We start from the raw sequence: 22,262 nt of genomic DNA, 5'->3' as shown, positions 1-22,262 counted from the left end.
GAGGGAAGAGGAAAAAGATTGAAATAATGTAATTTTGTAGACTGAAAAAGAGACTTCATATTCTTCAGTTATGTCAAGGTTTCTCCAAAGAAGATGGGACTAACATATCTCAAATGCACTGATAGAGTCGACATATTAGCAAAATCTTCCTTTTAATTAAAATACAGATGTACCAGCATTGATTGCTGAGGAGATTAGGGAGATTTAACTTTGAAAATCTTTGAAAACAGTTTAGACAAACATCACCAAGGAATGACTGCTGGTCAGAAGGAGAAAAATGATCTTTGGACAAACATCTATTCTAAGCCTATGATTCAATGATCTTCTGATCATTGCAACCAACAGCAGTTTATTTCTTGCATCTGTATCTAGATGGATTGTTTTATAGGTCCTGTAAGAAAATACTTATTGCAGAAGTAATGAAGCATCTGTTTAACAGTACTCAACACTTCTTATAATTCAACAGTACTCAACACTTCAATAATTCATTTTGACTAAACCTGAGGGGAAATAAGCATGATACAATTAACCACTTTCAAGTAGGCCAACACGGGAGTTTCACACATCTGCCTTTGTGAAAAATGTTAAACGTTACTGCTTTAATTGCTTTGTTTTTATATATAACAGAGAAAGCAGCTTAGGAGCATACAGTGTTTGTGCCAATGGTATAGTAAAGTCTGAGAGGAGGATCAATTAACTGAGCCCTCCATACAACTATTTTGAAGGTCTTTCATCCAAATACTGAGAAATATTTTGATTAGTCTACACAGAATAAGTTTAAGTTGATACCTTTGTGGTTTATTCCAAATTAGTACATTGTAATTCCCTCCCTTATGTAATTTGAAAATTTGTTTTGTATATTTTGAGAAGCTTGTGTCCGGTCACTGTAGTTTTTGAAAAATTCTTTCACACTAGATACGTATAGTTTAATCGGATTCAATTGGCTGAAGCTATAATAGGGTTAACCTGGAATTAACCACAAGGATAGGAAAAGCATAGCCTGAAAACCTGCAAACTTGAAAACCTATGTGAGAAAACAGATTTAGGACTTGGAAGAAATAAAGATGAGTAGAGGAAAACAGCTATTATATGATTTTTTTTGCTCATCATAAGATCTGAAAACCAAGCTGGGTTTTTTTGTTATTTCATGCATCAGAACTAGAAAAATCACACAGTAAATATTCAAGGTTGAGATTTAAGTGGCTTGTCACAGAGATGATGCTTGAAGCTTCCCTCTTGTGCTAGAGTAGTTAAAGTAGTTTTTATTAGAAACAAGACAGATTTTTATAATAAAGACCAGTCTTTCAGTTTTTAACATACAAAATTTTCGTTGTCCTCCTGGAGATGCATTATGGAAAGCATACAGAATGAAGGATGAGATCCATACAACTTAGAGTCATGTTTTGGCTATTACTACATGTTCATTTAGTTTTGGCAGCTCCAGGATTTCCAATTGCAGAGCTAGTTATCAAGCAGACATAATGTTTCATAAGGTCGTTAATTACATTTCACTGTTATACACTGTTTGAAAGTTAAAAACATTGTTTTCTTGTAGCTGCTCTGAGAAAAAAAAATGTGCCCCCAGTTACTAGTAAATCTTGGATGTATATTTAGGGTGTTCTTTATTGTGATTCTTTACTGCCAGATTCAGCACAGATGTAGGGCTGGAGGGGCATGTTTCCATAAATACGTTACAGAAAATCACAAAACTACGAGGAGAGGCCAGCGTGCAATTTAAGGAGCATGGCAGAGGTAGAACGAATAGGGATGCCGTTAGTGCCCCTTTCTGGAATGCAAACTGCTGCAGTTTGCTGTGGCTAGTGTACAGGAAACACTAAAACAGCAGCGCTGCCTCTGCCCAGCCGCAGTGTTCCTCTGAGCAGACTAGACACCCCAGAGTGGAGTTCATAGCTTTGTGTGCTCCCCAGGCAGTTATATCAGAGTAATCATGTGTTCCACATAGCACAGTGCCCTGTTTTCAAGGACAAAATAAAAGTGTCTGTACTTGGATATATGTCAATTCCATGTATGCACAAGACTGTCCAGTTTAACCCTGAGAAAAGATGTATTACAACCTCAGTAAGACATTAGTTGAGAGATTTTTGAAAACAGTATGTTATTCTCCTGTTTTACACCAGTGAGAATTTAAGTTGATAACCGTTTCATAATGCAGAAGCAAGGTCTAAACTGTCTAAAGATTCATAAAGCAATCCTAATGCAAGCAGGGAGCAGTGCTTAAAATGCGTGTGTTAGATCTTTGTCTATGTTCTTGCCCCATACTGAAGGGTAATGAGGTGGAGCTTTCTTAATGCTCTCTGATATGTCTTAGATTTAAAGTGCTTCATACAGAGAAACATTCTGAACTTTCCACCGTACACCTTTTTGTATCTGATAAAACATGACCATGCTCCACAGCGTGACCCACAGAGATCAGTTAATGTGCCCAGAATGCAGATGCATAAGAATAAAATGCAATGACAGATTTGTTTTTTTTTTCCCGAGCCCTCTGTTGCTCTAAAGGGGTGATGTTATTACTATTATGACCATAATCCCTTCTGGATGTCTTGGTGTTTCCAGGATAGAAGGTGAGAGTTGAGTGTAAAACTAACAGAATGATATTTTCTTACAATTCTTATAAAGCCACCCTGTTCAGAGTCTCGACTCGAAGTGTAGGATGGATGATGGGCACTCTATAAAAATCTGGTAGACAGAAGTAATCATTAGTTTAAAATTTCTCTGTCTGCATTACAGGTAGTAAATTAGTTAAAGTAATGAAGACCCGTAAGCCCCTCAACTAATATACACTCCAGAAATCCAGGCTGGGCTGTGATGGAGGTGGGAGTGTTTTCTTACTACATTATGAAATTCCCCTGATTTGTGGCCAATTACCCGAGTTATAAAACGGCTGTTAATCATGGAAATGTTTTATATTACCATGAAAAACTGCTGAAACAGTCATTACAAAGCAAAGCTTCTGACGGAAGCTATTAAAATGGAGATTTAGTCATTTCTCTCTCTGTGGGGCTGGGAGTTAGAAGCAATAATCCTGGTGGGAGAAGCTAAATCTGTATGTAGTGCTCTACCTAAGAAGGAGGTTTGAAATTTTGGCTACAAATGAGTCAATGGCTGCTGCCTGCCAGCCTCATTCTCTCTGTGCCTTGAGGGATTTTCAGTTTGCCAGGAGCAATTTTTCTTCCTTTTAATTTTGAATTTACTGTTTTAAAAATATACTTGCCCCAGTGCAGATTTGAGACTATATACAGACTTTGTCAAAACTGGTCAATGAAAAGCGAAAATAAGATGTATAAACTCCTCTTCAGCTGGAGACTGCTGTCAAGTGGCTACTGAAATTCAGCTCGTGTCATTTCTTTTGCTTAAGAATTGACAAGTTGAGGGAGGCTTTTCTTGTCTGACAACATGTTAATATTTTTAGCTAAAACATTTTCCAGAAGAGAGGCACAGCTAAATCCCTTGTTTATGCATTGTCCTCTGCTTTGTATTTTTGCTGACCTGGCATATTGCATTCAGCAAATTATTGCATTAGTTTGATGACCAACATAGTACTCATACAAAAACTGCAGTCGGTGCTAAAAGTAGTGTTTTTAAAAAGTCAACCATCATTGGCTGCGTTTCTCCAGTTATATCTCTTTCCCCTTTTTGCTTCTAATGCCAGTTTCCATGTTTTACTTGGTTTTGGGGGAAAAAAATTTAGCTTGTGACCCATCTTCCTCTTGGTTGTCATCCTATGCCATCTCTGTGCACAGCTAATCAAGTGGAAATGGGATTGAGAGAAATTTCTCAGGCTACTCCTCAACCTACACTTTAATGTGAATTGGCAGTACCTGGCATCTTTCAGTGCAGACCCCTAACCTCTTCCAGGTCAGGTAAGCTATGTAGTTTGGAAAAAATTAGATTGTAGCTGCACATATTTTGTCTAGCCTCTATGATTAACTGGAGGACCTCAGGCTTTCAAATCATAGAATCATAGAATGGTTTGGGTTGGAAGGGAACTTAAAGATCATCTAGTTCCAATTCCCCAACAAGGGTAGGGACACCTTCCACTCAACTAGGTTACTCAAAGCCCCATGCAACCTGGCCTTGAACACCTCCATGGATGGGGCATCTACAACCTCTCTGGGCAACCTGTTACAGTGTCTGACCAGTGTCACGGTAAAGAATTTCTTCCTAATATCTAACCTAAATGTACCTTCTTTCAGTTTAAAACCGTTACCTTCTTCCTATTGCTACACTCCCTGATGAAGAGTCCCTCCCTATCTTTCCTGTAGTCCCCCTTTAGGTACTAGAAGGCTGCTAGAAGGTCTCCTGGGAGCCTGCTCTTCTCCAGGCTGAATAACCACAACTCTCTCAGTCTGTCTTCATAGGAGAGGTGCCCCAGCCCTCTGATTGTATTTGTGGCCCTCCTCTGGACTCGCTCCAACAGGTCCATGTCCTTCTTATGCTGGGGTCCCCAGAGCTGGACACAGTACTCCAGGGAAGGTCTCACCGGAGCAGAGTAGAGGAGCACAATCATCTCGCTTCACCTGCTGTCTACGCTTCTTTTGATGTAGCCCAGGATACGAGCGCACATTGCCAGCTCATGGTGAGCTGCTCATCAACCAATACCCCCAGGTCCTTCTCCTCAGGGCTGCTCTCAATCCATTCTCTGCCCAGCCTGTATTCATGCTTAGTATTGCCCTGACCCACGTGCAGGACCTTGCATTTAGCCTTGTTGAGGTTTTCACAGGCTCACCTCTCACACCTGTCCAGGTCCCTCTGGCTGGCATGCCTTCCCTCCAGCTTGTCAACCACTCCACACAGCTTAGTGCTGTCGGCAAATTTGCTGAGGGTGCACTGAATCCCACTGTCCATGTCACCAACAAAGGTGTTAAATGGCACCGGTCCCAATAGCAAGCCCTGTGGAATGCCACTCATCACTGGTCACCACTTGGACATCGAGCCATTGACTGCAACTCTTTGAGTTGCGCAACTCATAGCTCCAGCATTTTTTGTAAATGCTAATAATTAAAGGATGGGTAAAAGCTGATGTGCGCTCAGATCAGTTCATGATTCATACAAAACATTAGCTCAGTGCTTAGTGAAAAGGCCATCTGGATTACAGTATGGGAAGTTACTTCAAAATATAACTTCATGTTAATATCACTGTGCAAACTCAACAATTTCCTTGAAAAGCTGACATGAGCCTTAGTATCTCCTCACACCTCTTTATGTAAGAGCCTCCCTCAGGGCACTTATTTATGGATTTATTACTGTAATATTTTAAAAAACACAGTTAAAATGTATTTGAGGAATGAAAAGAAAAAATATTAAGCAGGTGGAGTCTCAGTATTCAATTTCAGGAGTTCTAGGGAAACTTTCCTTATTAAAATCCATAAAAATCAGTTTGCTGCTATGGTTACAAAGCTGAAAACAGAAGTCTGGATACATGGTTCTTCAGAAATATAACCGGGGGATAATTAGCATAATGTTGGATCTGGCAGAGTAAAGGGGAGAAAAAGAGATAATTTAAGAGTATGCAACAAAGTTAGTACACCACGGGAAATGAATCAAATATCTCAGAAATATTAACACACTTTATAAACACTAACATCCCAACAGGCACCAGAGACACCAAGGAAATATCAGGCAAACCGTAATTTTCAGAATTAAATGGAGGAAATTAAAACAGTTTTGTTGGTATTATTACTTAACAAGAAATGAACTTGGATAAAGTCTCGGAGCATTTAAGACCAGAATCTCATGAGTTCATCCTGGTTTAACAACATCACGTTACCAGTAGTCTCATTCAGAAGTGGAGACAAAACTTATCATTTAAAAATAAAGGCGTTTTTGAGGAGAAGAGTGCTTTTATAATTTATATGATTCTTCACAACTTTAGTCTTAACATGCCTCTTACAGTTGACACAAATGTCCTGTTCCTTTGCAGGACATTGTGCAGGAATGAAGGCTTACCTCCAGGCACTTCTGCAGTCCTGTGTGTTGCTCTAATTTAAATAAAGCAAACAGATTTCTTCCTGAATGACATTTCAAAGGGTATAACAACAAAAGTATGATTCTTATTTAAATTTCATCTGCTATTTCAGCCTTACTATAATCTTGGGAAAAATAGTTAAGGATTTCTTGTAGGTAAAATATAGTTTGTTTGACTTTTCTCTCTACAAATTGGTTCTTGTACAGCTAGTTTGAAGAAACCTTACTTTTTTAGAATTTGCAGAACATGAACCACAATCCCTCATTTTAATCTCTTATTCTGTTTATTCTCTCACAAAAGGGTTACAGCCCTGATGCTGTTGGAGATGCTGGAGTACCAATGATACATCTAATTATTGTCCCGTACTAAAAAGAGATGCTTTTTGGTTCTGACAAGTATGTGACTATAATTCACTGAGAAACTTAATCTCCAGTATGTTTTCCTATCCCAGTATCTACTTGGAGAAGTATCCAAAAACTAGGTGTTTATTTTTCAATAACCTGTCACATATGTGAATGTCACAGTCATACTTTGTATCCTGAACTCCTTTTCTACAAATTATTCTCCTCTTCCTGCTATCAAGCACAGTGATGTTGAATTAATTTCCCAGTAGGGCATGCCTTTAAGGTAAGAAATTACCAGCTGTCTGTTCCAAAGAGTTCCATATTGATATGAAGAAATGATGAAAAATACCCCCTAAGATAGTAGTTTGAGCATTAACTACCGTTTTCTGCGCCAAACTTTACTTCTAAATTTTGAAATAATGTCTGTTTAAATAGCCATAACACGTAGCTGGAATCTCACTTTTGAGAGCTTGAAAAATCATTGCTATGCTGGATATTGTTCAAAAAAACTCTGTAATTTTTATTCAAAACAACTGCTGAAGGAGCTTACCTGTAAAGGATAACATCAGTTTCATTTGTAATGTACCAAATATGACACACCTGTGCCTTTGATTTGTACTAGTTCTTAGATTTGAACAAATTCTTAGTTTTGAGTTTTATTTACTAGGCAGGCTTTTTTCCCCCAAATTTGGTACATTTATTTCATAATAACCTTTTCTTAGTGTATTCTCCTCATATTGGTATCAGTGCTATGGTGATCTCATGTGTTTTCCTCAAATGTTATGTCAACATTGGTTATCTTTGAGAAAATCCAAGAGAAATGGACTCTGGCCAGTCTAAATACAACAGTAAACTGACCCAATCGATCTTGCCTCTTTCACGCTATGTTCAACTCATTCATCCCGGGCAACCCCCTTAAGAAGAAAACTTCAGTAATAGCTTAATCTAGGAATCAAAGCTAGGACTAAATATCACGCTCAGTGAATCTATCAGTGGGTCATTGTGTGAGTTTGCATAAATTGTACCATCTGTGATTGTCTTTTTTTTTTCCCCCTGTACACCTTTGGAAAACTCTTCATAAATATACAACAATACAAGAAACTCATGCGTTTAGATATCATGGAAGTAGGGAACTTAAAGAAACGGAAGAAGATTATCAGTGAACCCTACCACCAGTTTTACTGGACTTCCTTATTTACACAATATAATATCTTAATGATAAATTTCTTGCTTGTTATTATGCATTTTAAATTCTGTGCAAAGAATGGATAGTGGAAACAAAGAGTTAAAGCTTCTGTACTATGTGCATATTTTTATAGAAAAGGGGAACAACCTGGCCAGCATGCAGAACAGGCTGAAAGACGCTGATGAGAATAATTCCATCCTCCTGAGAGTTTTGAATGAAACCTTGGGAAAGCTGTCAGCCATTCCTAACGGTAAGCTGGAAAACTGCTGCAACACTTGATTCATCCCTGCTCTTTTGTTTTATTTTCCTATGTTTAACATCTGTATGATTAATCTTTGCCTGTGTCCATGCTGTGTCCGCTAAGACCATTGGCAGCTGTAATAAGACAAAGATGAGTGATGTGAGAGAGAGAACTGAACTGAAAACACATACATGGTATAAGTTTGTATTTTGGCACGGTAAAAGGTACCATGCTTCTGCAGTTTGCAAAAGGTTTCAGAAAGAAAAGAATTATGAGACCAGGAATTATGATACCATCTGAGACAAATAGTCTTTTCTTTAAGTGTGAAAAGTCTTTTAATGAAACTACTGTTTAAGATGCATTATAATTTAACCAGTACAATTTAACCCAAGAAGAATAAAGACTTACTGACTTTACAGAAAAAGCAGGATGAAATTCACTGGGCTTTGTGAAGCAAAAGCTTTCTAGCACACTCCCATTGATTTATGCCGCAGAATTGTTTCTGGTCACTTTTTGGTGTTGTGTATCTTTTTTAGACTGTAAATTGCTTACAACTGGAACAGGCTTTCCTCAATGAACTCTGAAGAGCTATGCACATTTGTAATTCTACATAGGAAAAAAAAAAAATCTGTAATACTAAAATCCCAGATCCTGGAATGTTAGCTACATTGTGTTGTGATAGCAAGAGACAGGGAGCTAGAATGTAGTTTCATTATAATGACAGTGATAAGCTGAATGTTTCTTTAGAAAATAAAAAGTTTTTTATCAATGTAATTTGCCACGACTTTTCTCTCCAGGAGCAATTTATAAACTGGAGATATGCCTTAAGAAAAGTCTCCAAAGAAAATCTATATTCTCTCTGATTTGTGATGGTCTGGAAGGTTCAGACTGCAAGTAAAAACTTGGCCTGAAAAACAATTTACTATTCACTTTGCACATTTTTTGTGGCTTTAAGATTCCAGATAACTGAAAAGTTTTGCTTGAGATTTAGTGGTCCTTGAAATCAGGCATTCACAAAAATTTGTTTTAATATGTCATGCTCATCTTATGGCACTTCCCGTGTTTTGGCTACAGGTGTTGACATGACTGTTTCTCTTCTTGTGCACAGATAGATGTCTCAGTCAAAGAAAATGGACCTCTAAAGCCAGTTGAGCTTAGGACACAGAATACTAAATACGAAACAAGTAAAAGAAATATGAAATATGCAACTATTAGCAATGTAATAAACTCTTGTCAGATTAGAGTTACAGGGTGCTTGCTCTTGGGACAAGGACACTCATAAAAACAAGCAGATGTGTATTAAGAAGGAAATTTAGAGCAAATAAATGGCATGGATAAGAAAATGTAGTAAATTAGTTGTCCAACACAGAAGTAACCAATGAGGACAGGGGAGGAAATGACCCTGTCATATATCGTGTTCTTCAAGGATTCAAGATAGCAGAGAGCAGCTTAAACTAATGTCTTGTGTCCATGCTATACTAATAGCCAAATAAAAGCAGAAAGATTCAAAATGGGCTAGACAGGTAGATCACCTTAGGACAAGGACCCACATGTGCAGGGATGGCATAATTTGAAGTGTGACTGAAAATAAATATCATTTGTGTGACCAATAGAGGGAAGTAACACAGTAACTCCAACTTTCACTCTGCCAGAAAGGTGCATGACCTCTAATAATGGCCTCAAAAAGAGATACTTAGATATGATGAAAAAAGGGAGCAAAAAAAGGCAATCAGCGCACTCTGTTCTTTCACTTGTCAGGACTGATGATGATAATAGTTTATTAAAGGTTCAGTTGTATTTTTAAGGTGCTATTGTATTTTCGGGGCTTTTCAGAGACAAACCTTCAGAAATAAGGGTGGCGTTTGGAGAACAGGTGTAATATATCTTTACTCAAGAAAATAAAAAGTGTCATCTGACTCTCCAGTGTGCAGGACAAACCTATCAATTCTCTATGGCCTTAGGAAGCATTGTGTGCTTCCCAGGCCACAGGCTTGATCGCATCAGATGTTCCACAGAAGGAGAAGGACCTACCTAGGAGACCATTTGGAAGCCTATGCTGTTGATCCCTTGAAATGGAGAAACTGGCCGTGTTTCCCATGTCTTCACACAGTCATAGAATCAGGAATGTGCACTCTGTTTCAAGCAAGTGTTGGTATAAACTAACTCATATCACCTCTCTTTTAGTCAGAAATTGAAAGAAATCACAACCTCCTGTGCCTTCCCCACTACTGCAAGGCAGTCTGTTAACTTTACAGACTATCACAGGAAGCCCCAGTCAGTATGACAAGTGGCACTATCTCTGCGTGGTTGTTTCAGAGATGTCCAAAATTCTGAGCTGCACTCCAGAATTCTCATATGACTGAAGGACATGAGGATAGCCCAGAGAACACAAGGGGAAAGCAACTCCAAGAACAGTTTCATGGGAACCGGGTGGCAAAGCAGGTTCCTGCGGGTCCCACGACTCCACTGTGGTGTGATGGTAGAGAAGGGCGTTCACATGGATTCCCTTGCAAGCTGGTGTGTTCACCGCAACATTTTCTGCATGCTCACTTCCTCCCATCTGTCGGAATTCAGAAAATTTGGCAGCTCCCTGGCCCAGCAGAACCTGTGCTGCTGGCTCATCATGTGATGTAATCCCAGCCTGGCAACAGCACCTGAGCTGCTCAGCAGCTGCATGATAAATTTTAAGTTAGATTTACTAACACAGGATTTGAATATACACCTACTTGAATACCTAGCTCTCTGTTTTATCATTTATCAATAGCAGAATCAAAAACATTCCAAACTTGAATGTTTTCACCTGAAGGATAGAAAATTTTGCAGGCGGAGAGATGGGGCAGCATTAGACTAATTGTTTTGCTCAAGTTCAACAAGCATGTGGTTAACTCAGTCAATGGAGCCTTGGTCTCCTGATTCACAAGATTATTTGTCAGAATTTCAACCGAAACACATAGAGTTAGATTCCTGTGCTCTGTACATTGGAACATTGAAAGTATTGTTTCTATTATAAGTATCAAATAGTGTATCTGAAACTTGATCCGAGGTTAACCAGTGAGTCAACAGCAACAACAAAATTGCAGAAAAATTTACCTAATAAAAACGATTTGTCCTTTACCTACAAATGAGGCTGGAGCATTTTCTCTTCTTCAGGTGCATTTGATGTATCAGAAAAGACACAAAGGGCCAGATTCTGTAGTCCACACTTACAACTAGTAATGTCTTACTAAATGTGAAGTAGGAGCTCTCAAAGAACACACAGCACAATTTAAGATGGTAGAATTTTGACTCAACTTTGTTCTTAAGATGTGCGAAGGAAACTTCTGTACTCTAGGCAATCATTTCATTATCCTTTTTTACCTACAGATACAGCTATAAAAGTTCAGGCAGCCAAAGACAAAGCAAGACAAGCCAATGATACTGCAAATGACGTCCTGGCCCAGATTAAAGACCTTAACCAGAATCTCCTGGTCCTGAGAAACAACTACAGTAAACTTGCAGATGACGTGGCAAAAACAAATGCCGTTGTGAAGGATCCTATGAAGAACAGTAAGATCTTTTTTGGGTTGTTTGGTGGTGGGATTTTTCAGTTTGTGGTTTTCGTTTCACATAGCCTTACCACGGTATGCTGGGATAAAAGGAATCTCTATCACTTCTATTTTCTGGAGTTTATATATAAAAAGAGTTTAAAATCTTAAGGACTACTGCTAGTAGCTGGGGAAAAAAAGCTAATGTTAGCAGGATGAAAATGTAGTGAATAGATTTGTTCCGCAGACTACTTTTTAAAGTATTTAGGATGTGAATAAGCAAAGATTCTGACTGGCAGCTCACCCCTTGATTCAAGCAAAATTCCATGCACTAACTCTGTCTTCAGTCAGTCAGATAATCAGTTCTGGGAGAAATACATCACTTCTTTCATATACGTTACAATTTTGGTAGAACACTGAAGTCACTTAAGAAGAAAGAGAAAAAGGAGATTCTGGGAATGGTTTTTTGTATGCTTTTATTTTTATTTTTTTGACAGTGAATTCTATTATCAAATATGACAGTTGCTTTAGCATTTTCACTTTAGTTATGACGGATAAAATTGAATTCTAAATTACAACACATTTTATGGTAGATTACTGGAATACTGTATAGGAGTATACAGACAGGGCTGACCACAGAACCAGTGTCTTTACAAAATTACTAAAGGACTAATTTCTCAGCAACCTGGGCTCCCCAGATTGTTTTCAGTTTGGTGAAGCTGGGCACGTACAAACATCCAGTTTACGAGGCTGTCATTCTCGTTCTATGGACAAATACATGGAAAAACTTCTTTACAGTGAGGGTGACAGAGCACTGCAACAGGCTGCCCAGGGAGGTTGTGGAGTCCCCTTCTCTGGAGATTTTCAAGACTCGCCTGGATGCAGTCCTGAGGGATGTGCTCTAGGCAATCCTGCTCTAGCAGGGGAGTTGGACTAGATGATCTCTAGAGGTCCCTTCCAACTCTGAAGTTTCTGTGATTCTGTGATATCCTCTTCAAATTGTAGCTGTACCAGCGAAAGAAGCTAATCCTAATGGCTGTTTGTCACTGCCTGCCTATTGCAAGTTCCTGATCCATCATCAACTGAGATACATGCGAGAGCCCCATGTATAATCCCCGTCAGGCAGACTGACCCATACTAGTTTAGACAGTATGAAAAGTAGGTGTTGATTGAAATAGTGGGGTGAGGTTATGGCGAGTTATGGAACAAGCAGATCTACGAGGTAATGACCTTTGGCAGGGTAGTGATAAACAACTGAGAAGTGGCCTAAAAGCAGTAATTTCTTGGCATTGCTGAATCTAGACTAGGCCATCTGTCCCAGCCCAAGCATTCTAAGACTGTGTGTACATTGAAGTTTTAGTTAAGATTACCAGTGATAATTCAAAAGTCAGTCTCTTGATTGTTCTTTGTCACTATTGTTTTGTTCACATTGAGGAGTGGTCTTAACACTTGCAAACTCTTTCATGTCAGATAAAGCTTAACTGTAAGGTGTTCTCCAGAAGTACACTTTTACCACTCTCCAACTGCTAATGGATACTCAGATTACATAATGAAATTAAAGTAAATGCAGAATAAACCACTCCAAATCTATATAGTGAGTATGTTGGCACTCATGACTACATGCTAAAGTAGGCATAGCCTCTCTTGTATGTTGAAATTCAGGCTCTGAATTCTCATTATGTAGATGTGCAAGATATAAAAAATAATAATGAGGTTTTTTCTAGATCAATCCTGTCCCTTAATTTACTTTATATTTCTGTTGAGATCTTCAAAACATTTTCTTATGTTACCTCCTGTTTTTTCTCTTTTCTTTGTCTCCATATCTTGCCTACAGAAATCAGTACGTACATTGTCTTTCTTGCTGCTTTTATTGTGTCTTTTCCAGTAAATGATGATTCGCTGCTTACCACCAAAGCTTCTGCATGGTGCTCTACATTTCACATTCATTGAAATAATAGTTAAATAGTTACTTTTTGAAGGCTCTAAGATAAAGTGACTTGGTAACCTATGTGAAACCTTAAGAAGTGTTTTAAAGGTTTGGTATCAGTGTCTGCTGACTATTCAAAAACTAGATACGCAGACTTTCATGCTTTATCTAGGCATTATTATTATTGTTGTTGTTGTTATTATTTTAATTCAATATACATTCTTCTGGTAAATGCAGGTTTGTCCCTCTCAATGTCATCCACACGAACCCACACCTTCATGCTAGACAAGTGTGTAATCCTTAAACCTGCTGATGAATTGTCAGACAGGGCATTGTTCAGTGGTTGTGTGTTGAGAGGCAAAAAAAGTAATTTCAAGCTTAAAGAAAAAGAGAGAAGAAATATCCTTTTGAAATTAGTAAATTCACCTGAAAAAACGAAAATATTTGCAATTTACTGCCACTGATTTTTAATCTGCTTTCAGTACACATACAGCATTTTAAAAATTTGTGACCAGAATAAAGCCTTTTTCTAGTGGTGGCCATTATAGTTAATTCAGTAATTAACTTCAGTTAATTCTAACCCTCTTTCAGAAATTACTAATGGAAACTAACCAGTGTTCATTAATCTAGCATTTTTTTTCAAAATTGGAGATTAAAAAAAAAAGAAAGTAAATATTTAATTCATAAGTGTATTTTGCTACAGGAAATGTTTTCCATTAGTATCATCCTGACCTGAAGGATAGTTATTCCTTCAAAATCCTGCTTTAACACCTGCCTTTGCTGCTATTGCTACTTTAACTTGATTGTAAATTTTCTTATATTATCTTATTCTGTTCAGGTAGCTTCCTGGTCTGTGTGTACCTCCTAGTAGCATATACAATTGCCTGAGTATTGTGTATGCAGAATTTTCTTGATTTTATTATTGCAATGTATAATTACTCTCTGACACTATTTTCTAAAACTCTGCCTTGTTCTTTCTTATGAAGTTGCTGATGCAGATTCCAGTATTAAAACCCTAGAAAAGGAAGCAGATCGCCTGCTAGATAAAATCAAGCCAATCAAAGAACTTCAGGATAACTTAGGGAAAAACATTTCTCAGATAAAAGAGCTGATAAACCAAGCTCGGAAGCAAGCCAATTCGGTAAGCCCTTTTTCTCAGTAAGATGACCTTTTTAGTATTGATAGGATTTTATTTTCTGCTTTTGTATTTCTTTTCCACAGGGTGAATCCTTTCTAATTCTAAACATGTGTAAAGAGAGCAAGTAATGGAGTATAATTTCTCACATAAAAAGAGAATATTCTGATGATTTTCGCTCTGTGTCTGGTTTCTTCATTTAAAACATGCCCTTGTTAAATGGATAACATCTGTAGGAATGTATCTGGAAAGGTTATTATTTGAGAAGTATTGTGGATGATAGTACAGCAGACGAGTCACGACATCACTGATTTTTTGTGAAAACGAAAATGTATTTTTTGCCTCAGCACTGATATTAAGACCCTGATTTCATTTCACAGAACTTACATTGCCTAAAAATGACACCATCTCAAACTCACTGAATTGCTGAGTGTATTTGCTTTTCCCGTATTTTTTACTTTCTTTGTCCAGTAGCAGTGCTGAGGACTTGAATTTAAGAATAGATTTCTAGTCCATTTAATGAGTTTGGAGTCCATCTCACTGACTCGGTAACACTCTAAACTTGAGGATCAGCTGGTTAATACTAAGGTTATTCAGCTGGTGGTCTGATGTAGCAAAGGAAAAAAATTCTTGAAGGTATTACTTAGAAAACTTCCTCAAAAATGGTTGGGGAAAAAAGAAAAAACAGCTACAGAATAATAGGATCCTGGGAGAGAAGTGTATTCCATAGGCTTGATGAAATTTCCCCACGATAGAAAGACAGGCTACAGCAATGATATGGTTTTGTTACATTCATCTTCTGTCTGAAGGCTTTGAAGTACTTAACTGCTCAGCATTTCTGATAGGGAAATTGTGAGTTTGGTCATATAATGGATCTCCTCTTTGACAAAGTTTGCCCTAAGCATAAGGTGATACTATTACATGCATCTACTCTAATACATAAACATGTCTATCTAGAATGAAATTCCATTGTACTGTCATTATGTCTATGCTGGCATTATGAAAGCAAACAGCATGCCATTTTTATCTGTGCTCAGAGCCTGAGGAAACAAGCACACATATCCAAATGCATGTGTCACTCAGGTGTGAAAATGAAACTTAGTTAAGAATACCAACTCCATTAGGGGCTATGTAAAAGCAATGATAGACACAACTGTTGGTTTAAAAATAATTGTTAAAAGATGTCTTAAATTGGCATGATCACAGATCTTACAAGGGAAAAAATAGATCATCCTGTCTACCTGATCACAATGTCTTGTGATTCCTTCAGGAGTGCTGCTTATTTTCCTGGCTGCACGTTCTACTTATAGAGTATCTCTACTGCTAGAATTCCACTGCTGCTTGCATTAGACCAGTATATCTTCTAGCTATTTTTAATCCATACAGTTTGTCCTTTCAAATGTGGATGCCAGAAAGAGCTTTATTTTCTTTTAATAAGCAATTCCAGAAAGAAAATTCCGTTTCTACCTTTCTACCTCCTGTGTATGTCCAAACAACTCCCTGGTACATGTAACACAGAAATGGGAAGGGACTAAAAAAGAGGTGTTATAGTCTTATAATTATTTGGAAGCATCTAAAGTTATTTCTGGCATAATAAACAGTAAAGTGAATTCTTTTTGCTATGCTTTTTTTGAAGATCAAAGTGTCCGTGTCCTCTGGAGGCAATTGTATTCGCACATACAGACCAGAAATAAAGAAGGGAACATACAACACCGTCATTGTCAATGTGAAGACTCTAGTTGCTGACAATCTGCTTTTTTACCTTGGAAGTGCCAAGTTTGTAAGTCTGTCTCCTGCTTTTCATGTCAGGGTTGCTCGATCAAATCAGACTACTGACAAATAAAGAAGATGAGAAGGGTTGGTTTTTTCCCTCCTAGAGGCTTCAAAGCAGTAGTAGAGGACCTAAAATAATCTAAACATTTACTGTCTTTGGTATTAAAATAGGGACTTCTCAAATATGACCAGCAAAATTTTATTTTTTTTTTATTTTTAACTAGATATAAAATGTACTTTTACACAGACTACATTAGAGCTTTAAAATTAACAAGTAATTTTTGGGTTGTTTGTGGGCTTTCCCTTGGGAATGAAGTAGCTAATTGTCTTGCATCTCTTAAAGCTCCTATTTATTGTAATTTTAAGTCAAGACTACAATTCCAAGCCTAATAATGACAAATCATTCAGCTTCCCATGAGCCCTATAGCAGACAGACTTCTAGAATAATCAATAATAATTCAGTAAATGGGAAAAGTTTTCTATTTCTAACATTTTGAACTATATATTTTATTTACTTAATATAAAATGAAGAGGCTAGATGGCATCATGTATTAGCCCAGAAACCTGACATCTTTCTGACATCCAATGGATGTTTTACAAACAGCATTACTCTTGAGTTAAACCCTTCTCGTGATGGCTACAATATTAACATTTCTGTAACTCTAGCAACCATTTACTGCATGTCAGTGACGGAAGTCATTTGCCATCTTTGGCTTAAGATTCCTTTTTTTGAGCCAACAAAAGCAGAAAAAATAGAATCTCATTTTAGATCGTTGTGAGAATTAATGTTCATACTTTACTGTCTCTGTATGGGTTTCTGATGCCTCATTAGACCTTCTGAAATGTGAAGAGTTCTGGAAAACTTCCTTTAATTAAAGTATGAGATTGTTTCTGTTTTCGTATTTTCCATGTAGACTGACTTCTTGGCCATAGAGATGCGCAAAGGCAAGGTGAGCTTCCTGTGGGATGTGGGATCTGGTGTTGGACGGGTTGAGTATCCAGATCTGACCATTGATGATGGGTTTTGGTACCGGATTGAAGCCTCTAGGCAAGTATATATTTCAGTTCCAAGATTTGGTTCCTAAAGAAAAAAATGGCTAAATTTAACGAGTTCTCCTTTGAATCCACTGTCCTCATGTTAGCATATCTCAGATTTACATGGAAATGTTTTCTACATTTGAAACATCATTTTCTAAAAAAAAAATGATGTTATAAATAAGATAGATTCTAGTCTGGTTTAATGAAAGCTTTTGAACCTACATCTAATAGTACCAAAGTGTATATACTACAATTACTATTGAAATGTGAATTTTATTGAATTGAGAATTTATTTTCATCACATATTTCCCCTCTAGCCTCAACAGTCCATGACTGCTTATATTCCCTTCTGCTTATCTATCACTCAATTGATTCTCTTCTTCAACTGGCTTCCTTTTAATATCAGTTACAGGTTTTGGCCCTCAAGCAGATAACTACTATTCTTTTCTCCTTGAATTTCAAAGAATTTTCTGCATTTTCTGGTCTTGATACAGTAATGCAAATGAATGGTCTGTCGTACACCAGTCGCTTGTTTTTTACTCAAAATGCCGTTTCCGTAGGCAGAATGTCTTTTCAAACTGGCGATGTTTTAAAAGATACAGTTTATGAAAACTCAAGGATGAAATAGTCTGGAAAGTTAAAATTTGAGATCAGCTGTTGAATGCTTTGAACTTTAGAAATATAGATAACCTAATATTCAAATTTCACATTTGTTAGTTGAAGCTTATATTTCCCATTCAAATAGCAAATACAGGACATACGGTGTAGTAAATACAGCATAAGGATTACATAACTTTATATCCTCCTCCTACTTCTGAACAGATCTTAGTAATTTAGATAACGTCATCCATATTGCAATTTGATATGAAGCTGAGTAATTCCTCCTGCATCATTACAGTTAATTTCACATTGTATTAAACATAGAACTGATAATATAGTCAGAAAATGAGAGAAAGAAGGAGAAAGAAAACAAAGCACTCTAATTCCAGTTACATTCATGGCTTTCAGAGGAGGAAACGGCATCCAGTTTAAATAATTTAGTGAGATAACAGAATCAGCCATTCAGAGCAGAGAATTAAATAAAATTATGGCACCATATCCAGAAGCTGCCTTAATGAAACCTCATTGCTAGGAAAATACAAACTGGGGTACAATACGAATTGTTGAAATCTTCACCAGTTCATACTATGCATACTAAAATAGCTTCGTGACACAGTAATGCCAGACTTTCATTTACAAGAAAGCTGTTTCAGCAGAATATGGAGCCAGGACATGGTATAAAAATTTGCACATCCTACAAAAGCACATTGCCTATTAATTTGGTTGTTCTGGATATATAGAGTGTGCATGCCATTAGTTTTGAACAAACTGCTGGATCAGCAACTTAGAACAATTACAGCTGCACAAATCTGAAGTACAGAGCAGTGTTTAGGAGAATTACATTGCAGAGACAGTAGTTGGATTTGTGGGATTAAGATGAAGAGCTCTGGACTGATTTTACATTCTTAAGGCAGACTTCATAAATCACCCTACTGAAGATTCTTCAACTTTGAACATTTTAGGCCAGTTGATAACTCTCCTCTGACTCCCTTCATAAGCTGTTGGAGAGTTTTACTCATTTCATTGCCTCACCTTTTTTCTCCAAATTTCTGCTCAGTTCCAGCCACAGACTTTTTCAGCAACCTGACAGAGCTGCCGGGAACAGGGCATCCACTTAGAATGGCGACATAAGATGAAATTCTGGCCTTGCTGAATCTTGCCATAGATTTCAGTGGTGACAGGCATTGATACACAATAATAATGATATGGAAGGATTAAAAGTCGATAGTAATTCTTAACCAAGGATCCGAAAGGGCCTTAAAAAGAGGAGATGTGGTGGCACAGAGGTTGTGAAATTCTCAAGGTCACTCAGCGTACTGAATGAAATCGAAATATGAAAAAGCTGATCAGAGATTTCAGTTCAGTTAATGTCTGCAGCAAAATTTCCAGACTGTTAAGACTAAGTTGATAATTACTGCATCTGTTTTCCAGGGACACTTTTAATTTTCATCATCTTTTTATTTAAAGCATACTAATACTTTTTTATTATATTTTTATTATAAATGCTGAGGTTATAATGGAAAAATTTTAGTTTTTTAAATGGAATTTAAGTAAATTTTTTTTATTCCTATAGGAATTCCGACAGCAATTCCCTATACTTTGATGGTACAGGAATTTAACAAATATCACTTACAGAGTTACTTACCTGCTTACAGAGGCAAATCTGATTAGCATCAAGAATTGCAATCAATCAATGTATCAATTAACAAAGGAAAATCTGGCATAACAGATGTGACAAAATGACTTAAAGCAGATTTGAAACATGCAAACAGTGTCAATTTTGTGAAACAGTCAAATGGGCATCAGAATATTTTTGAGACTCGCTGGATCAGTGAAACAATGTCACGAGTTCAGCAGGCCTCAATTAGGAGCAGGATGTGATTAGTTGTGATTTTAATCAAGTGTGATATAAGTATTACCATTGTTTTAATTGTTAATGGCAGAGTTTAAGCAGCACCCTTCCTTTGAGGACAAAGGACACTTGAATCACAACTTCACTGTAGACATATCCAGCCCAGCTCAGCAAGAATTCAGTTTTAAACTACTGTGGCAAATCTAAGCCATACCTTCCAATTAAGATTTTCTCTGCTCTCAAGGGGTCAAGGAGCAGAGGTTCCCACATGGTATTTTTTAATCTAATGTTGATGACTCACAAAAGTCATCTGATTTACATCATGCATCTCCTAAAGAGAAAACCTTGCATGCATGGCATTAGGTAAATTTTTCGGAGGATCATTCACAAAGTGTTCGTTCATCTTCTATAATCCACCAGTTTTTGCAAGACCTGACTATCACTAGAACAATGTCGTCTTAACCTGATGACTTGTCATTCACAGGATAGTAATGTCTTTTTGCTGTCAAGTTAGCCAAGTTCTTTCTTCAAGCTCAATTGTGCTCCTTAAATAAGAGAGAATTATTTATGGAAGGACTCCATTGTTAGCATTTCAGTCTGTTTGAAGATGAAAGACATCCATGCTATTTGTCACATATTAGACACCCTAAAAAGTGTCAGTCTGCTCAGTGACTTCTACATGATTGAACTTGGATGTTTTTAAACTGGAATCTTGATTTCAGCACAATATAGATTGAAAGTGACAATGGCTTTCTTTCAGAGAGCATCAAACTTAGGCGGTTAAAAAAACACTTTAGCCACTGTTAGTCTTTCAACAATTATTACATTGAGAACTTTTATCCTTTAAAGGTCTTAACATCAATAAAACTTCTGAATAAAATAAAGTAAAAATTTGGAATTTCTGCTGCATAGAAAGCTATCTACTTAGCATTCAGTTGATTTTGCAATACAAGGTAAAATATTGTCATCAAAAGGAAATTATAAAAAGAAATCCTTTAGAATAATGTGGATGGTTTTAGCCAACTTCTTTAAAATGATTCAGAGCAACTACATGTCCTCATACCCAAGATGTCTGCACATGACAGGATCTGGGTCACGCTCCATGCTTATTTCTACAATTATATGATGGCCCAATAAGAAATTACGTGTTGATTATGACCCATCTGTCTGGGAGGAAACACTAATTTATGGTGTGACTATAAATGCCTAATAGTTTACTTCTATTAGGTAAGTAGTAAGCTTTCAATGGAAAGCTACTACCCATACTGCTGTAAACGAAAGAAATATTAAGCAAATTATCGCAAAGGATTAAAAATGATTCAAGTTTCCTTTGAAATAACTTTCTATATACCTGAAAAATTATGAGGAATCATCTCTCTCCACATTCTGTTCCTTCTATTGTAAAAATGTCAGCAAGCTCTTTCCATGCCAGTTACTACATTAATATAACCTAAGGAGTAGAAAACAAACTACTGCAGAAACTATAAACAAATGGTAAATTCTTTTGTTGTTGTTTTTACCATCAATATTTGATATAGTTCATAGAGGACAATGAGGTAACATCCTTAAACATAATGGGGTTTGTGCCTGTTTGATAAGCAACCAGGGAGCTCCACTGCAGAAAATACAAACTCTGTGCATCACAGTGGAGCAAACTGAAGTACTTTATCACACGATCATTCATTTCAGTTCAAATATAATCTAATAAACCTTATGAAATTCAGAAATTTAATTTGGAACCTTGCCTGCATCATTTGTTACATCAAGAAACAATTACTTAACACCGATTTCATCATACTATTTTTTTTAAAAAAAAGCAACTTATTTGTTTTAGTCAATGAAAGTTCCACTTCATCTGTATAGTGAATTTTGTTCAAAATGGACACAGAGGTGAGGAAAAAACCCTGGTTCTGTGATCATGTCTTTAATTGATGCAGGCATAAGAGTCTGTTCATTTATGTCAAAATGAAACATAATCAAATCAGTAATACATGCCTCTATTAAAAGATGCCATCTACAATAGACTTTTCCTATGTTTGGTTAACTAGTGATTCCGCTTGCTTAAACTTTTTTGTTACAATCTCTAGGACTGGGAAAAATGGCACAATATCAGTGCGAGCTCTGGATGGTCCTAAAGCCAGCATTGTGCCAGCCACATTCACTGCGGTCTCTCCACCTGGATATACCATCCTGGATGTAGATGCTAATGCCGTGCTGTTTGTTGGTGGTTTAACTGAAAAAATAAAGGTAATGTCTTTTCTGGTGCTAGTGTATTAACTGGCTATTTATATGGACAGTTTTCATTGTTGCTTACAGCAAAAATAGTAAACTTCCATATGCTGGCGTCATTGTAGAAGGTGCTTTAGTAGCAACTAGTGCACCTGCACTCTTAAAAAAAATTATTAGGATGTCTGTAGCCATCTAGGTGAACAGACCTGAAGTTTCTCTGCCTTTGCTGTTAACTACTTCTAATCAGAAGCCTGGTGGCCAGCTGTATTGATGCAGCATTTAGCCCAGCCAACTAATTCTTGCTGGGTAGCTGGATGCTCTACCTTGGGCATCCTGCTGCCCCAACAGCCTTTCAGTATCACTGACAGGAACTCACTTTTTTTCCCATGCGTTCCTGGTCTCCTAACAATGTATATAACAATAT

The 22,262-nt window shown here is 37.2% G+C and overlaps 1 protein-coding gene across 10 annotated transcripts in view; it reads left to right on the top strand.

Moving 5' to 3' along the window:
- The window catches only part of LAMA2 (laminin subunit alpha 2), a 376,159-nt gene that overhangs the window by 313,768 nt on the left and 40,129 nt on the right, over nucleotides 1-22,262 (top strand). For all 10 annotated transcript variants that reach the window (XM_074580763.1, XM_074580762.1, XM_074580760.1 and 7 more), the window contains 6 exons: nucleotides 7,653-7,769; nucleotides 11,124-11,306; nucleotides 14,198-14,352; nucleotides 15,983-16,126; nucleotides 17,034-17,167; nucleotides 21,697-21,856. In XM_074580763.1, coding sequence (XP_074436864.1) covers nucleotides 7,653-7,769; nucleotides 11,124-11,306; nucleotides 14,198-14,352; nucleotides 15,983-16,126; nucleotides 17,034-17,167; nucleotides 21,697-21,856 — 893 coding nt within the window. The remainder of the gene's footprint in view (nucleotides 1-7,652; nucleotides 7,770-11,123; nucleotides 11,307-14,197; nucleotides 14,353-15,982; nucleotides 16,127-17,033; nucleotides 17,168-21,696; nucleotides 21,857-22,262) is intronic.

The sequence above is a fragment of the Larus michahellis genome, chromosome 3, assembly GCF_964199755.1.
Source record: "Larus michahellis chromosome 3, bLarMic1.1, whole genome shotgun sequence".
Lineage (NCBI taxonomy): Eukaryota > Metazoa > Chordata > Aves > Charadriiformes > Laridae > Larus > Larus michahellis.
This window is presented reverse-complemented; position numbering and strand designations above follow the sequence as displayed.